The sequence below is a fragment of the Osmerus eperlanus genome, chromosome 12 (genome assembly GCF_963692335.1).
Source record: "Osmerus eperlanus chromosome 12, fOsmEpe2.1, whole genome shotgun sequence".
Lineage (NCBI taxonomy): Eukaryota > Metazoa > Chordata > Actinopteri > Osmeriformes > Osmeridae > Osmerus > Osmerus eperlanus.
The window spans coordinates 7,613,152-7,632,324 of record NC_085029.1 but is presented as its reverse complement, the minus strand read 5'-3'; the positions used below and the strand labels follow the sequence as shown (position 1 = coordinate 7,632,324).

The 19,173-nt window shown below is 51.3% G+C and overlaps 1 protein-coding gene across 1 annotated transcript in view; it reads right to left on the bottom strand.

Moving 5' to 3' along the window:
* Nucleotides 1-18,651, bottom strand: part of dnah9 (dynein, axonemal, heavy chain 9) — an 80,772-nt gene extending 62,121 nt beyond the window's left edge. Inside the window, 27 exon segments of the mRNA XM_062475356.1 lie at nt 1-131; nt 564-841; nt 1,321-1,453; nt 2,380-2,535; nt 2,738-2,897; nt 3,475-3,618; nt 4,963-5,129; nt 5,513-5,735; nt 6,064-6,225; nt 6,355-6,617; nt 6,781-6,977; nt 7,697-7,832; nt 9,205-9,446; nt 10,759-10,867; nt 11,368-11,514; nt 11,826-11,952; nt 13,567-13,635; nt 13,901-14,015; nt 14,266-14,416; nt 14,575-14,691; nt 15,263-15,430; nt 15,648-15,881; nt 16,171-16,382; nt 16,698-16,828; nt 17,232-17,390; nt 18,003-18,199; nt 18,301-18,651. Of these exon segments, the coding sequence (XP_062331340.1) occupies nt 1-131; nt 564-841; nt 1,321-1,453; nt 2,380-2,535; nt 2,738-2,897; nt 3,475-3,618; nt 4,963-5,129; nt 5,513-5,735; nt 6,064-6,225; nt 6,355-6,617; nt 6,781-6,977; nt 7,697-7,832; nt 9,205-9,446; nt 10,759-10,867; nt 11,368-11,514; nt 11,826-11,952; nt 13,567-13,635; nt 13,901-14,015; nt 14,266-14,416; nt 14,575-14,691; nt 15,263-15,430; nt 15,648-15,881; nt 16,171-16,382; nt 16,698-16,828; nt 17,232-17,390; nt 18,003-18,199; nt 18,301-18,651 (4,679 nt within the window).
* Between the last annotated feature and the right edge of the window lie 522 nt (nt 18,652-19,173).

Sequence of the window (19,173 nt, the reverse complement as noted above, 5' to 3'; positions counted from 1 at the left end):
CTGCCCTGGGCGTCCTCCAGCCTGCCGAGCAGGCCCGGCTTGCTGGTGGCCTCCACCACGTTGGGTGTCTCGTGGGCTGCGTTCGCCAGCTCTTTGAAATCTGCATCAATCCCCTCGAAGCGCTTGGAGTCCTGCAGTTTCACCAGGGATTCAGGCCAGGGGATTAGGAGTCTCGCAGGGGGCGGGGAATCACACAGACTTAATAAGAACCATCTGGGCTGCGGCACAGATAGGTACCATGGGGGGATATTATGGGGTGGTGTAATATTGTGATGAATGAAGGAGGACCGCAGGACTTTCATTAAGGAATCCTTAATTGGAGTGTCGGTTTGCAGGTGTGTGTGTGTGTTTTTGCTGTTGTTGTTGTGTGTGTGTCTCAGTGTGTGTGTGTGTGTGTGAGTGTGTGTGTGTGTGCATATTCTGTATGTTTATTCTGTATTATGTGTGTGTGTGAACGTGTGTGAGCGTGTGTGAGCGTGTCTATTCTGTAAGCCTGTGTGTGTGCGCGCGTGTGTGTGTGAGCGTGTCTATTCTGTAGGCCTGTGTGTGCGTGTACGTGTGACCTCAGGCAGCTGGGAGCGGATGTCTTCCGACCCGATGAAGATGCTCTCCAGGTGGGACCAGGTCCTCTGCACCTCCAGCCACATGGAGATCACCGAGTCCGCCACCGACAGCTTGCGTTGCCACGACGACACCTCCTCCAGGAAGTGGGCGATGTACTTGGAGGACATGAGGTTCTGCAGCTGGACCTGGTTGTCCTCCAGGGTCTCAATCAGCTCCTCGTCGGAGCGCAGCAGGGGGACCTGGGTGCGGTGGTGAGGCTCGTACTGGAACTGCATCCCTGGAGGACAGCAACACAGCCACCGGTTTCAGCTGACTCCACAACTTGACCACAGAGACACACACATACACACACACGTGTACACCCAACACTTCTCCCCCGTGCACACACTCCAACACGTACACCCACGTCCAGCGTAAAACGTAACACTTCTCTCCTGTGCACACACCCGGACTCATCTCTCCACACACACACACACACACACACACACACACACACACACACACACACACACACACACACACCCACACACTTCCAACACATGCAACACCTCCTCCCCTCACACACCCACACACAGATATGCAGTCCCATTTTCTTTGTAGAACCTCATGCGCTGCAGAGATAGATAAATACCGACCATTCCTTGAGTCTTGATCTTCTACTGCACGTTCTATAAGCTGTATATCTGTGTTGCTTTCGATTAAAAATGAACCTGCTAAACGAATGACAGAAAATGTCAACATGTTTCAAAGTCCCACCTGTCCAGGTGGAGTTGAGCTCTGACAGGACCTTCTCCATGCCCATCTCCTTGACAGCCTTGTCCACAATCCCCCTCACCTCCTCCTCAAAGCAGTGGAGGTTCAGCTCCAGGAGGTCAGCCAAGGTGGTGTCCTGTCAACAAGAGAGCCCTCTGTCACCCTGTCCTGCTCACAAGACAGCCCTCTGTCACCCTGTCCTGCTCACAAGACAGCCCTCTGTCACCCTGTCCTGCTCACAAGACAGCCCTCTGTCACCCTGTCCTGCTCACAAGACAGCCCTCTGTCACCCTGTCCTGCTCACAAAACAGCCCTCTGTCACCCTGTCCTGCTCACAAGACAGCCCTCTGTCACCCTGTCCTGCTCACAAGACAGCCCTCTGTCACCCTGTCCTGCTCACAAGACAGCCCTCTGTCACCCTGTCCTGTCAACAAGACAGCCCTCTGTCACCCTGTCCTGCTCACAAGACAGCCCTCTGTCACCCTGTCCTGCTCACAAGACAGCCCTCTGTCACCCTGTCCTGTCAACAAGACAGCCCTCTGTCACCCTGTCCTGTCAACAAGACAGCCCTCTGTCACCCTGTCCTGCTCACAAGACAGCCCTCTGTCACCCTGTCCTGCTCACAAGACAGCCCTCTGTCACCCTGTCCTGCTCACAAGACAGCCCTCTGTCACCCTGTCCTGTCAACAAGACAGCCCTCTGTCACCCTGTCCTGTCAACAAGACAGCCCTCTGTCACCCTGTCCTGCTCACAGGACAGCCCTCTGTCACCCTGTCCGGTCCTCACCACCCTAGTGTCACAGTATTTAGCAGTGCTTGTTGACAGTATTGTCAATGATAAGTACACACGCTTATGGCAGGAGAGCTGAAAGCTCCAACACGCACACACAGTATATCCAAGCACACACAGAGAGACAAAACCACACACACAGACACACACAGGCAGCATACCCACACAAACACACACACACACAAGTAGCACACACAGCCAGCACGGTACTTAAACAAGAGTCAACACATGGCCTTCCGAATCAGAAGCCGTCTGTAGAAGCCGGGTCAGAACCTGGTCCATGGTGAAGCGAACCCCCGTGGCAGACATGAGCTGGTGCCAGTGTCTGGGTCGTATGGCCGGGTTCTGGAGCTCCGCCACGGCCCGCAGCGACACCAGCAGGTTCTTCACCTGGCTGTCCAGACCGGAGAAGGCCTCCCAGGCCCGGACCTACAGAGGCGGGGGGCAGGGGTCAGAGGTCAGGGACAGCACACAGGTCACTCAGTAGCAGAAGAGTAGTGCGAATACACTCACGACCTGTCCTGTTCTCCTTCTCCTCCATCTCTTCCTCCCCGCCCCTCCTCCTGTCCTCTCCCACAACCCCCCCCCCCCCTCCCCTTCCCCTCTCCTCCATCCTCCCCTCCCCCTTCACCTCCTTATCCAGGCCTCGGATGTCTTTCGAGAAGTGTTTGCACTCCGTCTCCATGTCCTCCACGTTGATGTCCCTCCAGGGTGTGGTCCTCCAGGCGGCCATGCTGGAGTTCACGGCCGAGATCATGTCCCAGAGCTCCTTCAGCAGCTGCACCTCCCGCCTGGAGGGAGGGGGGTTGGCGGGGCAGTGGGCAGGGGGAGGGAGGAGGGGGAGGGAGGAGGGGAGGGAGGAGGGGAGGGAGGAGGGGAGGGAGGGATGTTATTGGTGGGGCAGGGGCGGGGAGGGGGGGTTGAGGGAAGGCCAGGGGGAGAGGGGTTGGGGGGGCAGGGGAGGGGGTGAAGGCAGGGCGGGGCGAGGATGGGGGTCGTGGAGGGGGTGGAGGGGAAGGACAGTTAGATGCGATCAGAGCACCAGGGGATCACTGATTCTGATTTTAATTATGCATAAATTATACATCAGCTATTCATTTTATATCATTGAATCACTGGCATAGTTTTCTCCACTGTTTATACATTTTTAAAAGTATTGGAAATGCTCATTTGGAATCTCAACCACTTTGCTTGCCACCAGACTCAGCAGAATCTCAGCAGAAAGCATGCTGTTTGGTGTAGAGCTAGGGTTCATATGTGTACAAGAAGCATCCTAACAATTCTGTTTATACAGCAGATAACTAGTCCAAGGTCACAGTGAGAGAGTTGTGGAGACGGAGGTGAGTCAGGGAGGGTGTTGTCTGGTACCTGCACTGTCTCAGCTGTCTGTAGTCAGGCACGGTGACCTCAAACAGGCTGGCGGACTCCACCAGTGCGGCCATGACACCCTCTTTCTCCTGGATCTGTCTGTGGGACGAATCCAGCATCTGGTAGGGATGCTCACTGTCAAACCTGCCGAGAGCACACACGCACACGATACACACGACCCCCCCCCCCCCACACACACACACACACACAATACGCACACATTCCCAGAGACAAATGCACACGCAGTCAGTCCATGTACACTATGTTGTCAGTTACTGCAGCGTTTTGTCCGAGCTCCAACCAAGTTCCACACCGTAAGAAGGTGTTCTCAATCATGTCTGCCACCCATGACAACAGTATGACCTAGCCCTGACAGGAAGTACCCGTCACCCATGACAACAGCATGACCTAGCCCTGACAGGAAGTACCCGTCACCCATGACAACAGTATGACCTAGCCCTGACAGGAAGTACCTGTCACCCATGACAACAGCATGACCTAGCCCTGACAGGAAGTACCTGTCACCCATGGCAACAGCATGACCTAACCCTGACAGGAAGTGTCCGTCACCCAGCCAGGCCCACCGAGGAACAATTACCCAGTAACAATAACTCTCTCGACATTAACAAGGAAATAATCACCATGTTACGAGGAGCACAATTATGCGCATAACTAATGAGATCATTAGAGGCATGATGGAGAGCCCCTACCTGTGAATTCATTAACATTATGTAAAGTTTCAATTAGCCATGTCTAATGTGCTAGACTGTAGACTGCACTATGCGCTGTCAGAGTGATGTGTGAAAATGGTGGCCCTTACATAGCTTGTCTTCACAACGGTGTCCAATGACTGGATGAGAAAGGTTTGTACTCCACCCAATTAAAAAGTGTTTCAGCTCCACCCAATAACAGTTTTTCAGCTCCACCAGTCACAGTGTTTCAGCTCTACCCAGTAAGTGTTTCAGCTCTACCTAGTAACAGTTTCAGCTCTACCCAGTAAGTGTTTCAGCTCTACCTAGTAACAGTGTTTCAGCTCTACCCAGTAAGTGTTTCAGCTCTACCTAGTAACAGTGTTTCAGCTCTACCCAGTAAGTGTTTCAGCTCTACCTAGTAACAGTGTTTCATCTCTACCCAGTAAGTGTTTCAGCTCTACCTAGTAACAGTGTTTCAGCTCTACCCAGTAAGTGTTTCAGCTCTACCTAGTAACAGTGTTTCAGCTCTACCCAGTAAGTGTTTCAGCTCTACCTAGTAACAGTGTTTCAGCTCTACCCAGTAAGTGTTTCACCACCCAGTAACAGTGTTTCAGCTCTACCTAGTAACAGTGTTTCAGCTCTACCCAGTAAGTGTTTCAGCTCTACCTAGTAACAGTGTTTCAGCTCTACCCAGTAAGTGTTTCAGCTCTACCTAGTAACAGTGTTTCAGCTCTACCCAGTAAGTGTTTCACCACCCAGTAACAGTGTTTCAGCTCCACCAGTAACAGCGTTTCACCTGAACGGCCCGTGTTTGCGGAAGTGTTCTCTGAAGGCGTGCTGCTCCACGTCGAAGGAGGCACATTTCCTGCGCAGGCCGGCCACCTCGCTGGCCTGCAGCGGAGCCACCTGCTGCTTCACAAGCACCGCCTGCTTCTTCACGTTGGTCCACTTCTCTGGCAGCTCCTGCGCAGGGAAACACACACACTCGAACTTGAACTCGAGACACACACACATGCAGAGACACATACATGCAGACACACACAAACACAAAGTGGTACTTTTTACCACAAAAACCTTTGTATTTCCCAAACCATGCTACGAAACCTTCCGGAAAACAATAGCAATGGTTCCAGTGGGAGGAGTTAGAGTGGGTATAATACTAATAAATAGGCCTTTAAAAAAAGACTTTTCATGTCAGACAATAAAAGTGTCCCTTGCTGATTGCAAGCATACCAACCCAAAAGATCCTGTGTATGTCTGAGATAACGATGCCTTGCTGACAGCGAGCGCACTAATGACGAGCCAAGCTGAAGCAGCGCAGCGCATGCTCCCTGCCTGCTACAGACCTCCAGCTGTTTGTAGACGGTGTCTGGCAGCTCCTGCTCGTAGGTCTTCAGCAGGGCGATGGTGTGCTGCAGGGGCTCAAACATGGCGTCCGTGGAGGCCTGGCGCTCCTTCACGGCCAGCAGCTGACCCATGACCCCCACCAGGCCAGCGTAGTCCCCCTCCTCCACCCTGCGGCCCAGGCCCGCCTCCGCCACCGAGATGAACTCCTCCAGGTCTGACAGGCTGGCGGCGGGGGGGGAAATACACTGATGTTAGATCTGTGTGTCGCTATGCAGTGGCAGGAAGAGGAGCTATAGATGTAGATGCATTCACCATAGGTGAATGTACATAAGTCAGATGTAGATAGGTAAATGTAGATGGATGAATGTGTGGTGAAACGTTCAGTCAGTCAGTCAGTCAATGTGGACCAGAGCCTCTGTCTGCAGATTACCACGTTGTTTGTGTTTATAGATGGGTGTTTGTGTTTATATATGGGTGTTTGTGTTTATATATGGGTGTTTGTGTGTGTGTGTGTGTGTGTGTGTATGGTAGACATCACGAGTCAGCCCACCTGTTTGTGACGTGGTCTATGAGGTGCTGCTTGAACATGAAGCTCCACTTCTTCACGATGTTCAACAGGGCGCTCTTGAACGCTCGTCCGTCCACCCTCATCCAGCCCTGGAACACACACACGGGCTCCAGAGCCTGCACCTCCTCGTAGATCCTCTCATACCTGCAGGGGCCACAGTAGAGAATGAACACACACATGTAAACGCACACACATGCATTCACAACACACACACGTGGACACACACACATGCATTCACAACACACACGCACACACTGTTACAACTAGACCCACCCATCCACTTGTTCTCGGTAGGTGTCCAGTGTGGGGGGTCTCTCTATGACCCCCCCCTCAGCTTGTCCCTCGATCTCCTGATTGGTCAAAATGTGGCCGTACAACAGGAACTGGCGCATGACCTCCTTCCTGTCGTCGACGTAGAGGTACGCGTAGCGCTCCAGAGTGTTCCGGAACTCGCAGCAGGTTGCCATGACGCCCTGGACGCGTTCCATGAGAAGCTGACGCATGTCTGCCAGGTCGGCCATGTCCTCTATGTCGGCCTGGAGACGAATGAAAACACAAGTGAGTGTGTATGCCCATGTGTGTGTGTGTGTTTGCCCATGTGGTGTGTGTGTGCCCATGAGTGTGTGTGTATGTACATGTGTGTGTGCTGGTGTGTATGTGTACATGTGTGTGTGTGTGCTGGTGTGTGTGTTGCCGTACCTGGTAGTGAGGGAACGGGCTGTGCTGGGCCAGGCGAGGCACCAGGGAGGAGGTCCGGTACGTGTCGTTCACCAGACTCTCCACCAGGTCGTAGAAGCCGTCACCACAGCCAAACTCCAGGGACGGCTTGAACACCATGTCAGGAACATGCAGATCCAACTGGACCTCAAACAGGGGAGCTACACCTGCTCTGGGGTCTGACGAGGGGAGGAGAGAACGGGGGAGGAGAGGAGAGGAGGGGAGAGGAGGGGAGAGGACAGGAGGGGATGGGAGAGGAGAGGAGAGGAAAGGAGAGGAAAGGAAAGGAGGTGAGAGGAGGGAAGAGGAGGGGAGGGGAGAGGAGGGGAGAGGAAGACAGGAGGAGAGGAGGATAGGAGATGAGGGTAGGAGAGGAGGGGAGGAGTGAGAGAAGAGAGAAGAGGAGAGGAGAGGAGAATGGAGTGGAGGAGAAAGGAGGGGAGGAAAGGAGAGAGGTAACAAGATGAGACAACATGACACTAGATGAGATGACAGTATCAGGGTTGCTTTGTGATTGATGATTACAACCTCAAGTTGCTGCTGCTGTGAGTTCTGGTTCTAATACTGTTTATTTGATCAATTCTGTATATTTGTGTCTCGTTAAAATTGTGGTACACATAGTACTGTCTCACTGATGGACATGTTGCTACAGTGTTAGCATGCGTGAAATACCACGTAATGCGTTGGGTTTTTTTCAACAAAGGTTGCTAATAGCTAACCTGGCTAGTGTTAACAAAAAGCAAAGGGCAAAGGTTTTCCTGGGGGGGCGTCTATCTTGCTTTCTGACTTTGGACACTGGAACACAATCAACTTGGGTTAACTCAGCTATGACATTATTCTGAGTTCTGACACTGGAACACAGCATAAGACCAGGCCCTGTCAGGGTTCCTTACGGTACCTGTGTTCTCCAGGAAGAACTTGAGGGAGCATTCAACGCTGTTGAAGAAGCCGTCTACGACCATGTCATCGATATACTCCACGTAGACCTTCCAGTCCTCCGATGACACATCTGCTCTGAACAGCTCCAGGTTGCTCTGGAGAGAGAGAGAGAGAGAGAGAGAGAGAGAGAGAGAGAGAGAGAGAGAGAGAGAGAGAGAGAGAGAGAGAGAGAGAGAGACAGAGAGAGACAGAGAGAGAGATAGAGAGAGAGAGAGAGAGAGAGAGAGAGAGAGAGAGAGAGAGAGAGAGAGAGAGAGAGAGAGAGAGAGAGAGAGAAGAGAGAGAGAGAGAGAGAGAAAGAAAGAAAGAAAGAAAGAAAAATGGAGGAAAAGAGAGACAGAGAGTGGGGGAGACAGAGGAAAGCAGAGAGAGAGAGAGAGTGGGGAGTGGGAGAGAGAAAGTGGAAAGGAGAGAAGGAAGGGAGAGAGTGGCAGGGAGAATAGTGGAGGGAGAGGGAGAGAAAAAAAGGGAGGTAGAGAGATAGTGGGAGAGAGGGAGAGGAAGGGAGAGAGGAAAATGCAGTGAGGCATCGGAGGGAAAGACAGATAGAGATTTTACATTTTCAACAGTGTTTATTGGGCAAGTACCCACCAGTTACACCACCCTGGACCTTAGAAAGCCTACTTAATCACATTGATGCAGGGTCTTGTGCCAGAATGAACACAAAAAATGAAGCAGTGGAGGCCTCTCCCTGTTAACTGTGCACAAGGCACCTCTACCCCCGCACAGCGATAAAACTCGTAAAGAAAGAGAGAAAACGAGAAGAGAGAGAGAGAGAGAGAGAGAGAGAGAGAGAGAGAGAGAGAGAGAGAGAGAGAGAGAGGGAGACTCAGGTAGAGGGAAGACCAGAGAGAGACTTATGGCGACCATTTGGAAAGATGAAATTAGGCAATCAATTATTAACACCTCGTTGTTAAACTTCTGTCAGGACAAGAATATGAGAGACATTATTTGTCTTCGGGATGTCTGCTCCACTCATCTTTCAATTCCTCCCCAGGGATCAATAAAGACCGACTCCGTTCCACTGCGCTCTGGTCTACTCCTCACTACCTCACTCTCTCTGCTCTACTCTGCTGTATTCTACTCTGCCTTACTCTGCTGTATTCTACCCTGCTCTACTCTACCCTGCTCTACCCTGCTCTACTCTACTATACCCTGCTCTACCCTGCTCTACTCTACTATACCCTGCTCTACCCTGCTCTACTCTACTATACCCTGCTCTACCCTGCTCTACTCTACTATACCCTGCTCTACTCTACTCTGCTGTATTCTACCCTGCTCTACTCTACTCTGCTCTACTCTGCTCTGCTCTACTTTGTTGTATTCTACCCTGCTCTACTCTACTCTGCTCTACCCAACTTTGCAATACTCTACTCCTGCTCTACTCTACTCTACTCTACTCTATTCTACTCTGCTCTTCTCTTCTCTTCTCTCCTCTCCTCTCCTCTACTCTACTCCACTCCCCACCTTCAACAGGAAGTGCATCTTGTCCCCGGAGGAGCGTATGTGGGCGTGGCAGCGCTCCAGCCGGTCGGCGCGCTCCTCCAGGGCCAGCAGGGCGTCCCTGCGGCCCTCGCGGCGCTCCAGCAGGGGGCTGCACCAGCTCCTGCTGCAGGCCTGGATCTCCTCCACCTGGCTCTTGGTCCTCTGGAGACGCTGCTGCAGGTCACACACAGCGTCCCTCACCTCCTGGATGTACTCCCAGATCCCTGCGGGAGGGGGCGTGCGTGTGGGGAGGGAGGGAGGGAGTGGGTATGTGTGGAGGAGTGTGTGTGGTGGGGGGTGGGGGGGATAGTGTGCGTGCGTATGTGTGTTTGTGGGGGGTGGTAGCGTGTGTGTGTGTGTGTGTGTACATGTGTGTGTGAGGTAGTGAGGGGGAGAGAGGGTAGAAAGGTTATCCTTCACTTCACGCTGTTTGCTCCTTCACACGCAGCCTCCTCCTCGGGCTGAGAGCGGCCGCCTCGTTCGGAGGCAGGGCCGCCTCGTTCGGAGGCAGGGCCGCCTCGTTCGGAGGCAGGGCCGCCTCGTTCGGAGGCAGGGCCGCCTCGTTCGGAGGCAGCGCCGCCTCGTCCTTCGACTCCAACAAGACTGGAGAGAGCAAGATCTCCTCGAGTTTCAATCAATCAATCCCGCACCCGTCACTTTACATCCCAATCCTGGAATGGAAAATTCACAACAACCACCCATTCTGCCTAGCCCACACATGCACTATTAATCTATTCAGCCTCAATCATGTTCAATTCATGCCTTTGCTATTTCCTGTAAGTGGTTCTAAGTGCTGTACAGTAGGCCGAGCGAGAGGCCGCGAGCGTTGTGAGGCAGGCGGTGTATTTAACCCTCAGAATACATCGGCGTTCGATTTATTATTCAAAACGCAGCGAATCCATCGCTCCTTGACTACGCTTCTGAGTGGTAACAGGCCTTTCGGATGTTTCTGGGACAACATGGGACCACACCGACAGTTGCAGTACGATGAGATGATAGGATGGTTGGAACACTCTATCTCTCCAAGGGATTTTGGTTTACAGTGTGTGTAGGAAGAGGGCTCACGCCTACTGACTACCCAGCAGACACATAGCGGATAACTCCTCAGAGTGTTCTAGAAGCCCTTCGTCCAGCTCGGTTGATCTCAGAACATTCTAGAAGGTCTGTTCTGCTCCTCGGGGAAGCCTGTGTTCTGGGAAGAGGCACCATCTCTGATCCACACACCCACACTGCACAGTGTCCATGATGAATGATTGAATGAGTCGCTCTGCAGTACATGCATTGTAAATGTAAAGTGTTCCAACCGTCTTGTCTTCATGTCTTATTTCAGCTGTCGGTGTTGTGCCAGAAACTTCCAGAAGGACCAACCGCCGAGGAGCGTTGCTATGTTTCAAAGCGTATTCAATGGTGATGTCGCCTGAGAGGGCTTAGGATGGATGGTTTGCACAATGCAGTATTTTTTTTTCTTCTAAAAGAAACCAAAATGAGATTGACCCTTGACATCTGACCTCTAACCTCTAAAATGTGACCTCTGACCTTGGCTGTTCCAGCTGATGTCCTCCTCGGCTTCTCGGAGACGAGCGTCGATGTCAGCCAGCTGACTCCGGATCAGAGGGTACTCCACCTCCAGCACGGAGCGCACCACCTACACACACACACACACACAAATAACACAACACAAGGCTTTTTAGTGCTGGATACCACTGGGTTTATACACACACAGTATACGCAGCCAATAACTCAAATGTATTTTGGACATTTTAAGCCATTTGATTTCAAATTGAATCATTGAATCAGCTTTGTGGAAATTTGTCAAAATGTAGTCATTAAGTGGATCCTATGACAACACAGAAAAATCTGTAAAAATGACAAAAAGCACTTTGACAAAGCAAATGTTAAAGCACACCAGATGTAAAAGCACTATCTAACATAATATCAAGGTCTATCAGTTCTCTTCATCCAGTACACTCCTCTCCCGACTGTCCTCGTTTCCTATTCTCCTTGTCTCCTCGTACCCTACCATCCTTCTCTCCTACCCTTCTAGTCTCCATCACTCCTATAGTCTCATAGTCTCCTTCCCTCCTCATCTCCTACCCTCCTACCCTTCTATTTTCCTAGTTTTCTTGTCCTCTTGTCTCCTCCTACCTTGTTGTAGCTCCCTACTGTGAGCTCCAGGTTGGCCAGGTACTGCCACAGCTGCCCCCTGGTGGTGTAGAGCAGCGCTGCAGTGTCAGGGATGACCTCAGTCTGCAGGGCCTCCAGATACCTCACCTCCCTCAGCACTGACACCAGCTGGGGACAGGGGGAAGGGAGAGGGAGGGATGGACGGACGGAGAAAGAGAGACGGAGATGGGGGGGGAAGGAAGAGAGAGAGAGAGAGAGGCAGACAGATAAAGAGGGAGATTGAGCTCCCGTACGAAACGTGATTCCGAATAAAACATCCGTGCGACAGGATGACCCTGTCCACCTTTCTGGAGCCTAGACAGACCTGGTGTCCGACTGGGTTCCAAAACCCGGTCAGAACGGCGACACTTCTCATCCCAGGTTTTCCTGCTGTATGTCGGCCAGGCACCGTACGGGACACTGCTTGGGTTAGACGTTACCTGGGGGCTGAAGTTGACGGAGAGGAGGCGTGTGGAGGGCTCCCTGCTGAGCAGGGCCAGGTTGAGGTTGAACTGAGACTGCTCGGCCACCGCGTTCGTCCACGCCTCGTACAGACCCCGGGAGTACCTGAGGAACACAACACGCCGGCGCCGGCACGCGGGCGAGCGGGCACGCACACACGCACACATCCGGGCACACACACACACACACACACAGGCAATTAGCCTTCGTTGGTATTTGGCATATCTGTATACTCCCTATTCCCCAATACAGTTCAGATACAGTAGTAGGGATGGAGGGGGAGGAGGGTTGGAGAGGGGGGGGGGGGGGGGAGGATGGTACGCACTGGGGATAGAGGTCAGATAAGTTAAGCCCACCCCGGACCACCCTGGACCGACCCTCCCCCCCCCCCCCCCCCCCCCCCTCAACAGAACCATCTCTGTACAGCCCTCGATTACGTCTTTAAAGCGCCCGCCGCCTCCTCAGTGGATCGCCGCTCTAAAGTTCATTTCCTGTCGGCGGCGCGGCGGCGGAGGGGCCCAGATGCAATCACACAGCCGAGCCCGGAACATAAATCAGACTGGGGGTCTGTCTGCAGCTAATGACTGGGGCTGGTTCTGATGGCCTGGGCGGCGATTGGCTCGGCGCTGGGCGGGTTATTACAGCGGAACAACAGCGGACGAGCTCTGAGAGCACGCGAGGACGGAGGATGAGCTGCTGTTCATCATCCCATTAAGACGCGCAGGGATGTCATGATGTGAACCGGGGATATTAGGAACGGAACTCGCTATGATGTCTGTGTGTGTGTGTGTGTGTGTGTGTGTGTGTGTGTGTGTGTGTGTGCGTGCGTGCGTGTGTGCGTGCACGTGTACGTACGTGCGCTCGCCCGCCCGCTTGTTCGGTCTACATCCAAGTTCGAATTCTATAAAGACACACCGTTCTCCAGCACGGAGAAACAAAACAGGGTAATTTAAACCCAACAGGATGCTTTGTCTTCAAGTTTAGATGCTGAATTCGGTCGAAAGGGCCATTTCTCAGCGGGCAGCGCAGAGGGGAGACAGAGCGAGAGGGATTATGGGGCCCCAGTGAAATGATCTCCAGAGCAGAGTCCCAGTAATGAGCACATAAATCACAGGGAGCTGGATCTCTGTTCTGCTGCTCCCCGCGCTACCTTGAGCTGGTGGCTCCGTGAATGGAATCTAGCCGGCTCAGTGACAGCCGAGCGCCGTCGAGAACGGCTTCATTTCCAAGGTTTTGGACGGTGAGGCTCTGCCTCTCGAGAGAAGAATGGCCATAAACAAGACATAGAGTGCGTTGAATGTATAACTACACCCATAAACATGACTTAGAGTACAGTGTATTGCTTGCTTCGAATAATGTCCTCAGTAGACCTCGGCTCTCTATTACTTGACTCTTGTTATTATGCTCTGCTCTTCTCCTCTCCTTCTTCTCTACTTGACTCAATTCTTCTCTCTCTATTCTATGCTCTCTTTTCTACTCTGTTCTGCTCTACTCTTCTTGGCTCTACTCTTCTCTACTCTATAGTTCTCTTTTCCTTCCCTTCTCTACTCTATTCTTTTCCCCTTTTCTATTATATTCTATTTTCCTCTTCTCCTCTTCTTCCTATTTTCCCTTTTCTGCTCTCTCCTCTCCTCTCCTCTCCACTCCACTCCTCTGCTCTCTCCTTTCCTCTCCCCTCCCCTCCCCTCCTCTCCTCTCCTCAGCAGGGGTGACCCACACCTGTCCAGTAGCAGGATCATCTCCTCGTACTTCTGGATGGCCCTGCGTCCGTCTGCAGACTCCAGGCACCTGCAGAGTGGACACCTTCTTTACTGGGACAGAAGCACATTCCACACCCAGACACTGTACACAGCCCTGTGATACACTAAGTCACATTTACATACTAAAAACAACTCATGTTATATGAATAATATATCTATGATCATTTTCTTTGAAAATTGTATATAGTATATATATTTTTGTTGTTGTATATCTAACAGCATAAAATACAACCTAATACAAAAGTATAATCCAGATGTTAAATGTGCTGTATAAACCGGGGTGGGTGGCTCACGGGTGAGATACGTGTCTGAACTTGGAGAAGGGCGTCTGGATGCGCTGCTGAAGCTGCCGGGCCCACCTCAGCCCCCCCGCTACCGCTGGCATGTTTTTATTCACAGGAGTCAAGCCTGGACAGAGCGGCCGACACATCAAGAACATAACCACACGCTATATATCAATAACATATTAATAACATCAATAACATATTGATATATGTTTTCCGTGGTAGAGATAAGTGGCCAGCACAAGTCAATAAACATCAGTCTACGCTTAATGCGTGTTCCTGTGGTAGAGATGCGAGTCTGAACCACACTGGGGGCAAAACCTTCGGCTCGGCAATGTCCCGTGTTCCAGTTCGAGGGGAAGAGCTCAGCTCACCCTGCTCCTCCACAGCCTGCGTGTGTCTGTTGAAGAGCGCCCTGCTGCAGTCCAGCTCCTGGTCAAACATGCTGATCAGGAGAGGGTACCTGTCTTGAGCGTCTGCAGCCACCAGAGGGCGCTCCAACAGGCTGCCAAACATGTCCAGGACCTGTAGGACAACCAGGACATCAGATCGGATGGATGGATGGATGGACAGATAAATAGATAGATTTATCTTGTTTGAGTAAGTGTTTTTGTGTACATGTGTGTGTGTGTGTGTGTGTGTGTCTGTGTGTGTGTGCTCGTTGGTACAGTCCCCTCGCTCACCTTAAAGGCGCTCTCCAGTCCGGAAGCATCATCGAAGGCCTGACAGAACGTGGACCCCAGCCGCCGGTCACTGTCCTCCACCTTCAGCCTGAACGCCCTCACGTCCGCCTCCAGCTCCTCCAGAGAGAACCACACACACACGGAGACACACAGGGGTAAGCCCACAGCCGGAACACAGCTCGTCACCTCAGATGAGGGAAAATTGTGCCTAGTTTTCACTCAGTTGATCCGATCGACCTCATAATCCGTTTCCTTATAGTTGAAATATTTTCAGTTTGCGGATGGTCATGTTAGAATAGCGATTCTAACTCAGATACTGCCAGTGACAACGTTGTTGGATATAGGTTGGGATCATTTTTACACAGGAATGCACAATTTTCTCCCCTCAATTTGTTCGTTTTGATTGAACCTTTTCAACTATGTGAGGCTGCAACATGAGGGAATGGTGATAGGCTAAGGGAAATGACAAGAGAACCCTGTTTCAATTCTACACTTCAGTCTTTGTATTTTGAAGTGTAAAAGATCACAAATGTATGCTTTTTAATCTTTGCCATATTCATAAATAAGTATGCATAGACATCAAATGGACCAATCGGCAACCGACGCAAGCACACCCTCACTATTTCCCCAGGAATTGTACCCTCTCTAGTTACTATGACGTTAACTCTTGAGTTTCTGTCAGCGCTACCTTGTTGGTTACGTCCAGGCAGTCGTAGGGCTTCTCTGTGAACACCTTGTAGGTGTCCAGGAAGTCCTGGTGGAGCCACTGGACCTGCTGGCTGAGGGAGCGACCTCTGACCCCCCCGAACTCCACCTTCTCCAGCTTCAGCAGGTCCACCGCCGTCAGGAGGACCTCCTGTGGGAGGGGGGGAGGGAGAGGGGGAGGGAGAGGGGGAGAGTGGGAGAAATAGGGGGGCAAATGAGGAGAGAGAGAGTGGTCACACGGATAGAAGAAAGGAGCGTGAGGATTCGTCAAGCTACCGACCGTTTTTTTTTTCAAAACAAATCCAATCCAACTGAAATGAACAAAAGAAAGAATGGATGAGTGAAAGAAGAAACGACAGGACGGCTACCTCAATGGTCCGGAGCCGTTCCAGGAAGCGGTCCAGCCCAGCGAACACCATGAGGGGAGAGAAGTCCCAGGGCCGGACCTCCCTCCCGTCTCTCCGGTACCGGTCCAGCCCGGCCCGCTGCTCCTCGTAGGTGTGTCTGAACAGCTGCAGAACCTCCAGGGTGGTCTGGACCTTCAGCAGACTCTCTGACACCTCACCCTTCAGAAGCTCCTCCGGGCTCAGGTAGGCCCGGGCCTGGTGCCGGGGCAACCACAGGTTCACAGAGACGATAATGGAATTAATAATGGAATTATTCATGGGATAAATTATGGACTATTACAGATGTAATAACTATGAATAATGTAACCCTTATTACGTAATAAAATATAAATAATGCAATCATTGTTATGAACATGAAGCTATAGTATAAAAACAATGTAATTAAAAATTATAATTACATTACTCTATTTATATAGATAATGTCATCCTTAGGATGTCATGTGTATCGTGAGAGAGCGTGAGGGATGTTGTGGAGCGTGCCGACCTGCTGGATGAGCAGGTAACAGGTCTCCTGCAGCAACACGATGAGGCGGGCTGGGGTGTTGTAGTAGCGAGAGTTAGCCCACACCAGACACACGGCGTGCATCAGGGGCGCAATGTGACCTTTGACCTCGGGGAACTCCACGTTCTCCATGTCGTCAAAGTGGCGCTGCAGGGGCCTGAGGTAGGTGCAGATGTCCTGCGCTTCCTCCAGCGCTGAGAATAACACACCGGAACACTGTTTAACTGTGTGTTCCATTCAGAGCGACGGGAGAGGAGATTTGACCCCGCTGCCTTTCGATCTGCAGGTAAATGCTCCGCCACTGAGCCATGCCCATCCTGTTTGCGTGTACGTGCATGCAGAACTGCACCTAAACCAATCGAAAACCTCAAGGAAAACAAGGGGAAAAGCTCCCAGGAAAACTCAGAGAGTGAAATGGTAGCAATTTGGCGAGGAGCGCTTTCAGAGAGGGATCCAGTTGAGAGAAGGTTGGTGACACAGAGAGGTGCAGACCAGGGTCATCAGCTCACCTGCCAGGACGTCTTGCAGCATGTTGTTAAAAGCTGGACAGTAGCTGCTCTCCATGGCCTCCAACAACACTGCCATCTTAGTCACCTTGGACGACCTGAACTGGGAATGGATGCACTCCAGGTCTGCATACCTGAGAGAGGAAGAGAGAGAGAGAGGGGGGGGGAATCAGAGAGAGGGACGGAGAAAAAGAGAGAAGAAGGGAGAGGGAGAGATAGAGAGAGAGAGAGAGAGAGAGAGAGAGAGAGAGAGAGAGAGAGAGAGAGAGAGAGAGAGAGAGAGAGAGAGAGAGAGAGAGAGCGAGAGAGAGAGAGAGAGAGAGAGAGAGAGAGAGAGAGAGAGAGAGAGAGAGAGAGAGATGAGAGAGAGAGAGAGAGAGAGAGAGAGCTGTCTGTTTGTACCACATGTCTGCTACCTGGCTGTGACACCTGGTTGGGCTGCCTGGTAGTGGTATGCTATGCTCTGGTATGCTATGCTAGACCAGGCTATGCTATGCTACTATTTCATGCTATTCTAGCTATGCCATACATGCTGACCTGTTCCTCCAGAAGAGAAGCTCAGTGTGGGGCGTGGGGCTCCTGCCCTCCAGCAGAGCCTCGGAGGAGTCCTTCTTCAGGACCGCGCTGATCTGGTGGCTCCACTCGATCACCACCGACTCTATGGAGTGGATGACGCTCTTGTCCACCACGTCCCCCCTGCCAGGTGTGTGTGTGTGTGTGTGAGAGAGAGAGAGAGAGAGAGAGAGAGAGAGAGAGAGAGAGAGAGAGAGAGAGAGAGAGAGAGAGAGAGAGAGAGAGAGAGAGAGAGAGAGAGAGAGAGAGAGAGAGAGAGAGAGAGAGAGAGAGAGAGAGAGATCGCTCTGAGAGCTGTGAGACCTATGTGACTCTCTGGTCCTCTTTGTGTTTCCCACACAGACTGACATGACTATGGGCTGAATCCCCACCAGCTTGTTCACAAGGGGCTCCGTCATCAAAATCCACGCCACAAATCATCCTTCATAGCTGGACCGATGTATTAAATTAACGCATGGACAAGTGAATTAGTTAACCTAATCATTCTAATTGGATTTAATTAGTAGATGAATGAACAGATGGATAAATCGATTCATAGACTTGTAAATGAATGTACATGGATGTTTTAATTGATGTATGATTGTGTAAATGAGCAAATACATTAATAAATGTGAGTAAATGAATGAATGAATGAATGGATGTATGAATCCATGAATGAATGAACCAACTCATTAATGAGCGTTTTAAGGAGCGTTGTTTTGCAGAACATCATGTTTGGTGGTCGCGCCATCGTACCTCTTGTCTCTCTCTAGGGCCGCCTGCTCCACTCTCTCTGCCCCCAGGGGCAGGGGCAGTAGGGTCTTACCCTTCACCTGACCGGACACCACAAACACGTTGGTCTTCAGGGAGTGGACGTGCCGCTTTACGTCATGGGACACCACCTGCGGCCAGTCACCGTGATTCTTCCCATTCGACAGCAACGGGACTACCACCTGAGTGAGGATTGGGGTTTGAGTCGACAATACTGACACGGGAATAGACATTTATGTTTGCACTTGTTGCGGAGTTGCGATGAACTTCAGTGGAAACTCACCTCCTCCACGAGCGCAGAAAACTGGTCAAGCGGAGCGTATGACAAATCTCCATAGACCAAATTACTTTTGATTGAATCGGCCGTTAAAGGACTTTTGCTTCGTTTGACGAAGTAAACCGCTTTATTTTTACTAGTCGTTGGAAATCCGACAGTGGGCAGCAACAGCCCTGCAGCATTTAGGGAGATGACCAACGTGATGTGGTCGGTTTTGTCTAAAAACTCCTGAATAACTTGCTTGCTGTCCTCCGTAGACATGCATTTCTGCCATCTGTCCTTTTTCAGTTTCAAAGTCTTCAACACGTAGTCCTCAATAAAACCGAATCTTTTATCCTCCGCTGGCGATTCTTCCATATTCGCAGAGTTCCGCCGTTCTTTGCCCACTGTCCCGTGGCGGCGTGAGGGTTTGTGTATAAAGTGATTGTCCTAGGACTCCATAGTAACGCTGTGTTTGCATCAATGGACCCGCCGTTGCTTGGGGGACAAAAGCCAACTCAGTCACTGGCCCGTGTCTCTGTCTCATAGGTGAAATCACCTGTTGTTGCTGTCTTCATCAGCTTTCAGTAGGCAATCGTATGGACAGAGTATAGGCTATCTAAACCAAAATGAGCTTACCGGGGCTGATTTTACGAACGCATTACTTAGTGTTTTACCAAAGATATTTCCATGAGGTCTAAATGTAGTAATCGGTTAAACATATAAACAACAAACTTGTTAACCCTTCTCTCTATATATATTTTTCTCTCTCTCTCTTCTCTCTCTCTCACACACACACACACACACACACACACACACACACACAAAGTCCGCACCATTTAATAGCTGCCACTAGGTGGCAGCAGTGATGTGGAAACAACATCTGTACAGGCCTGAAAA